General features: G+C 39.7%; 1 protein-coding gene across 1 annotated transcript; it reads right to left on the bottom strand.

Annotated features, from left to right (window-relative positions):
* Positions 1 to 4,840: 4,840 nt before the first annotated feature.
* On the bottom strand, positions 4,841 to 5,887 carry LOC128711268 (stress-induced-phosphoprotein 1). Its single transcript, XM_053806136.1, has 2 exons — positions 4,983 to 5,887; positions 4,841 to 4,913 (listed from the first exon to the last, which is right to left on the bottom strand). Exons 1-2 carry the CDS (start codon positions 5,885 to 5,887, stop codon positions 4,841 to 4,843), a joined length of 978 nt encoding a protein of 325 aa, XP_053662111.1.
* Between the last annotated feature and the right edge of the window lie 893 nt (positions 5,888 to 6,780).

Genomic DNA, 6,780 nt, shown 5'->3' with positions numbered 1-6,780 from the left:
TTATACATTTTACAAGAAAATGTTTGGATGTGTGTTTATTACGCTTTGTTATTTTAATATAGAAAGTGTTTTAATGCTTCAGATTGTGTTTCAACCAGATAATAGCGAAATCAATGAAGAAATGAAGCGATATACTACTGTGAACGAGAGTGATTGTGAGGAATTCATGATGCATTAGCGGATTGTACATAGGTTTTAATTTAAACTAACTAAATAGAGTAACTAACTGATACATTCAACGTATAGATTTTATTGAAAATCTAGCTTTTAAATATGATTTGCGAACAACGCAAACCTTTTATTTAACCCATGACATATTAGTGGGCACAGTTAGAGATGAAACTATTGAAAAACAGACACAGGTTGGCGTGCGAATCCGTTGACTAGCGGCACTATTATACGATAGAAACCATCAAACGATGAAAAATGATTACTGAAGAAAAGCGAAAACAAATTCACCCAAACTGCACAAGGTTTCATTTTCTCGGAGGTTTCCTTCTAGCATTTGATGGGGAAGTGATCTGTAGTCCTGCTGTAGTCTGTAACTGTAACTTCTGTTCTACGTAGAAATGTGTGAACTTTCTGCAAACCCGATTTTGAGAATCAGTCAAAATGGGATGTTCGTGCGGATGCAAACACCAGCAGCTGGCTATATCCATCTAAGCGTATTTGTGTTTGAACGTTGAACCATAACTGCAGCGATTTTCGGTTAATTTTTAAACAAAAATTAAAACACGAAGGAATGCACCAAAAAATATGCGATAACATATAACAGCGATGAAACACTGCTACTAAACTAAATCTTGCGAAAAGAGAGGGACTGTATTTTGAAGCAACCGTCACTGTTTTATTACAACGGTGAGATTGGTCTGGAGCGGAGATAACTATTTAATGAACAAAACTAACGATCAAATCGAACAATCCAATTCTTGTTGGTTTAAAACGTCAATAATAAAAAACAAATCCTTTACGTCGAATTCTTTAAACTATGCAACAGTTCCGAAATTGCAAACTCTGTAAACTATTCATCAACGTATTGCAGAAACGTAAGGAGATGTGTATGTTACTGATGGTTGTAAAAAAAACAATACGATACAAATGAACGAAGAAAAGCAAACGTGTTAAATATATTTTATGCTTACAACTCGTGACACATACAAGAAAAGTGATAAAGTACAGAAGTATTAATGCTAAATTTTAAGCCATTTTCTGTCCTCATAAAATCTACTCTAGCTCGATTCCGTGCGCCACATGCGCTACCAATGAACGTAACACTAGCGAACAGATCGTTTTAAATCCCTGTTAAATGCAAAACACAGAGCGTTTTTAAGCTGGTAGTTTTCTCTCTTCTCAAAGAATATTTAAACGAACGATATATGAGTGAGTGGTAGTAAAAACCTATGGTCTTCAATTGTAACTAAACGTAACACAAACAAAACGAGACGTGCTCAGTGGGAATAGATTTACGATCGATCATTTGCCTTTTTCACAAGCCACTATTCTAAATTGGCGTCCAGCATCCACCTTTCGGGTGCAATTTTCCGGGACTAGTGCGAAAATTGCTCTAATCTGAACGATCGACCCTTTAGCGCAAGAGTGTTTGACAATGTTTGGTCAATAAATGTCCGCTGGGCAAAAACAAAGAAAACGCTTATGTGGCCTTACATAAACAAAGAACGAAAAGTGAAAGTTACATAGAGGAGGTGTGTTGTACGGTTAAATACATGTAGTGCTAAAATGTAGTGCTGCATACAAAAACAGCTCGACAACACCAAGCGCAGTACCTATGCAAGTTGAACTTATCGCTCCAACAACGGTAGCAAAACGACGATGGTCAAGGGGAGTAGGTGTAGAAAAAGTCTATTCTTGAAAAAATTGCCAAGTGCAACATATGTATCACTACAGGCATTGTTTTTAAAAACAATATTTTCATCGCTCAAACTTGATGCCGTTTTACTAGCTACAAATTGAGAAAAAAAAACTATTATCTTCTACCTTCACTATGACGACAGCAAAGTCCTTTACTCGAAGATCTAAAACATGTCCTGCGGAAGGCAAGGAAAAAGCTATTAAGTAAGAAAAACAACACAAAGGAAACGAGATAAAGTTGATTTCTACGCATTAATCAATACACTTCCTGGACAAAGGTCTAAATCTTATAAGTGATACCAAGCAAATGTGAACATGTGTTTGGAGATGAAACATTCGCCTTCTAATATATAATCGGTGGAGAATTAGCGAACGATATAAAACAAGATAATGATTAATAAAGCACATCAAATAATAGGAAAGTTTAATACAAAAAAAAAATATTAAAGAGTAACCCAAAACAGAAAGTAATGAATAATAGTAATGGGTAGCCGCTTATTAAACCTGTCTACATTGCCACCATTGTCTGTGAGAGTGTTTAGAATATATATGTGTACGACAGTGTATGTTCTAAAACAGAATTTGTTATGCTTTATTTACGCACAAGCATAAACTCGCTTGCATGCACGCTTAACGTTGTGTAACAATTTGTGAATTGAGATGTTGACAAAACACGTGGGAAAACCAACGTTGCAGGATACAAGTCAACACGTTGAATCCCGAACCGAGTGGTAATAAACAATTCAAGTGCTTTTCATTGTCTAAGTTAGATATGCGATCAGTGTGGGTGATTTAATGCGTATATTATAGGAGCTATATATCAAAAGATTAGTGCAGTGCAATGCATCTATTGTGCCTTAATTTGCGTCAACTACTTGCTTCATCACGTGGTCGGATGATCTTCATTGTGGCACTGTTTGTTCGACCGTTTCCTATACGTCGTTACATATGTACCCAAAAAAAAACATTGACACAGGATGAGATTGGCCTTTTCTATGGCATGGGAGAAATCCGAAATCCTGTAAGCATTGGGTTCTAGCGCCACTGCGCTTCTATAAGTTTGCACAGTCGCATCTTACTACGAGATTGGAAGTTTTTAGCTCGTACTACCGAACTGCTACTACTATTAGCATCGAGGCACAGGCCACCACGGCATATGGTGATACATGGAATACGTGCAAAGCGAACGTGTTCTAGATGAATGTAGCGATTATCAAATGAACAAATTGTTGTGAAAAATGTACGTTTATGCCAGTACTACGGTTGAATGATTTTAACTCAAATATCAATTAAAACAGTTTAGAATAAGTACCATAGCGTTCTAGCATGACAAAGTATAAAACGTTATTACTACATCCATACATTTATGCATCCCAAAACAAGGCAAATGGTTATTTAACCACGATAATACCAATCTGTAGCAGTAGAGATAACAAAGTAGTAGCGTAGTTCCGCAATGAAAGCAGACGCGATTCATCTTTATATGCATACACATGTATAACAAATGCAAGTTTATGCGCTATGTTTCAAAAGGTCGTAAAATAAAGAAAAATACTATTTAATATTTATTAGGTGACACACTTAGTTATGAAGCGTTTTTTGTTGTTGTTGTTTTTACGTGAATTTTACACGATTGGTTGTTGTTCTATCGAAAAAACCACCATGAGATAATATCGCTCTTTCTATACTTGAATTTCTTGGATTGGTTCTAATTAGTGTTGGGTCAACTCAGATGTTTAAATTTGAATGATTTTGAGCTGAAATGATTGATCTTGAGTCACATTGCTGAAGATTCACGAGTCTGTTGAGAGACGAGTACTAATTGGAATGATTCCTCGTTGAAGATTTACAGGAATGGTACTTCTTAATAGATTGATTAAGCACAAAACTACTTCTGATGGTTTCAGTAAAGAAACTAACCGTACAGAAACTCATCACTCAGTGTGTCTTGCGTCTTTTCGCGAAGAATCGTCGGGAACGTTCGTGTGGTTCGATTGATGTCGTCGGATCTAAATTAAAATTGCACTCGTATCTTTTCTTTTCCGTTCGTATTTTGTACCGAGATTTGAACGGATGTTTTACGTCGCAGACCTGGATAATGCCAATTTTACTACTGTACCATCTTTTCATAAAAAAAATACCATTTGGCGAGAAAGAAAACGCTTTTGGTTTGTAATATTATATTATACTGCAGAAGTCATTACGTTGCAGAAATAGTTTATTTTCAATTTTTCAGTGTCGCTTTATAATCAACCATTTAGTTCGCAAATTCCTGGTCACCACACACACGCGCCCCTGCTTTCCTTTCTACGCTTATTTTGTTTAATGTCTACGGCACTACTAGTAATATGCTTACGTACGTACCCTAATGCTTAGTCGGATTATTAACCGTTGTTCTTAGGCAATTCTGAATGCGTTACTATTAGTGGATGAATCGAGTGTTGTGTAGTTAATGGTGCCGCGCATTGCTGTGCCGGTAAGGAAATGGGTGCCTTCAAAACAAAACATTACACACATTCCGTTTCCAACTTGTGCTGGGTGCACACAATCGGCACGGCCAGAAAGTGTGGTTAATTATGGTTGAACCTCAGGATCCGGGAATCAAAACCAAAAGGGCACTTACTAAATTAGAGAACATTGAGCTGACTTTGCGACATAGCTTAGAAAAAAAGACGGGCTGATGCAAGCGGCGCGCAACGATTTATAAATTCACCATCGGGAAAATTCTTGATCTTTTTCTCTCTCTCTCTCTCTCTCTCTCTCTCTCTCTCTCTCTCTCTTCCCACCATTCAACTACGTTTTCTAACTTTTTCCCGATCGATGTTATTCACTCTCCTTCTCTCTCTCTCTCTCTCTCCTAACGTTAAGGATATTTTCGACTGGCTGGCGGAGGAAGAGTGACGAGTGACGACGCTTCAGATGTGTTGCGTGGCCCTTAACCCTTCCGATGATCAACATTCGTGAAGCGTCTTCAGTAGATTTGAATGATTCCGGACTCGAGCAGTTTCTGGATTTTGGAAGCTACCTGAGGATTCTTGAGATGCCTAAAACGATAAAAAAAATAAACCGTATAGTTTCAGATGTTTACTTAAAAAATCTACCACACTACTCACTCTTGCACCGCCTTTGGATCGTTTTGCATCTGCTCTAGAATGACGCGCATCGCAGGATCTTTCAGTATTTGTTGTACTTCCGGATCGTGCATTGCCTTCTTCCACACCTCCTTGGGATCTGAGTGTACTGCCACGGTGCATGCTCGGTATCCTTCCAGCGCTTCCGCATTGTTCGGATCGATCTCTAAGGCTTTTTGGTATGCTGTGAGCGCTTCCGACGACTTTTGCATCACCTGCAGGATCTTGCCTTTGCGAATCCACCCTTTGATAAAAGTTTCGTCCAGCCGACAGCATGTTTCACAGTCCTTTAAACCCAAATCGAACGCGGCCAGCTTTGTGTAGCAGGCGGCCCTATTACTATACAGTTTCGCATCGTCCGGATTGCGCTTGATGGCTTCGGAGTAGTGCTTCACTGCTGTACTGTAGTCACCCTGCTTGAAATATTCGTTACCCTTTTCCTTCTCCTCCTCCGCCTTGGCCGGATCGATGTAGGCCAGTCTCTCCATCTCCTTGATCTTTTTCTCCGTGTCGCTAAGCAACGACTTCACCTCGGGCGTCCGGTGCTCCGACAGTGACTTCTCGAAGTAGGTCTTGGCGGATTTGTAGTCTTCCAGCTTGCGGTACGCATTGCCGGTACGGGTGAAAGCCTTCGCGATAAGCTTATAGTCCGCCCGGTTTTCACGACCTACCTCAACGGCCTTTTCGCACTCTTCGATGCATTTTTGGAACTCCTTCTGTTCGAAGTATACTGCCGCAATATTGTTGTGGAATGTTATGTCCATCGGATCATGCGTCAATGCCGTGCGGTAGTGCTGAAGTGCCGTGTCAAATTCCTTCTTTTTGTACGCCGCATTGCCGAGGTCCTTTTCCTTTAGTGCCAGTTGCTTGGCTTCTGGGGTGGCCATTTTCAGTAAAACAACTTCCGACCGTGTTCAACCACGAATAGACGAGTGTGTTGTAACGGAGGGGTTAGAAACACCCGGTCGAGATAAAACGTGATAGTATGGTAGCACTTGCTCGCAAAACACACACGCGCCGACTTTCGAACAACGAGATGTACTCCTTCGCGTCCGATTGATATCGCAGATGCTTTGTTACGGAAAACTCACAGCTCACAGTCGCAGTAGTGCCGAGACACGTTTTTCTTCGCTTAATCGACGTTTGTTTTTTCTTCTCATCCGAATGTTCGAGAATCTTCTATTCTCTGTTTCTCTGTGTGAGCGTTGCTCGATAGTGTGTGCAAATGCAGCGCGAGCATGAAATGTCAACGCAGATGAGATTGTCAAATTTGAACAGCGGCTGTCATTTCGTACTCGTCAAATGACAGTTTGTATTTGACAGAAATGGCTACAAGCGCCATCGGATGCATGCGGTTCGGTATTTTTTTCGTTGCTTTTCTATACATGGCGAGGTTAACTATTTGGGTTATTATCAACAACGATTATCTGCGTATTTTGTAATCTTATTTCTGCAAATTAATTACACCATAGACGGCGCGGCCTGGTGGCATGGTGGTAGCGGCTAACGGACGCGTTAAACGAGACGCGAAGCAGTCGGATCTTTGAAAATTTAGCAGCAACGTTGGAATCCATTTATATCGTATGGATAAAATATCATATTTAAAATGCGGGACCATATTTGTTACAAGAGGAACAAGTCGATTTGTTTCATATAAACATGTTCGCGCAACATTTTAAAACAGTTTCGTGTTTTTCTGTGTTTCTTCGTTTGGGAATGGTTGTTTTAGACATAAAATTAACAGTTTCATGTTCCCCATGCTCCACAATACTTTCACAGA

The sequence above is a fragment of the Anopheles marshallii genome, chromosome 3, assembly GCF_943734725.1.
Source record: "Anopheles marshallii chromosome 3, idAnoMarsDA_429_01, whole genome shotgun sequence".
In the NCBI taxonomy this organism is placed as follows: domain Eukaryota; kingdom Metazoa; phylum Arthropoda; class Insecta; order Diptera; family Culicidae; genus Anopheles; species Anopheles marshallii.
Note: the sequence above shows the minus strand (reverse complement) of the source record. Positions and strands in the feature narration are given on the sequence as shown.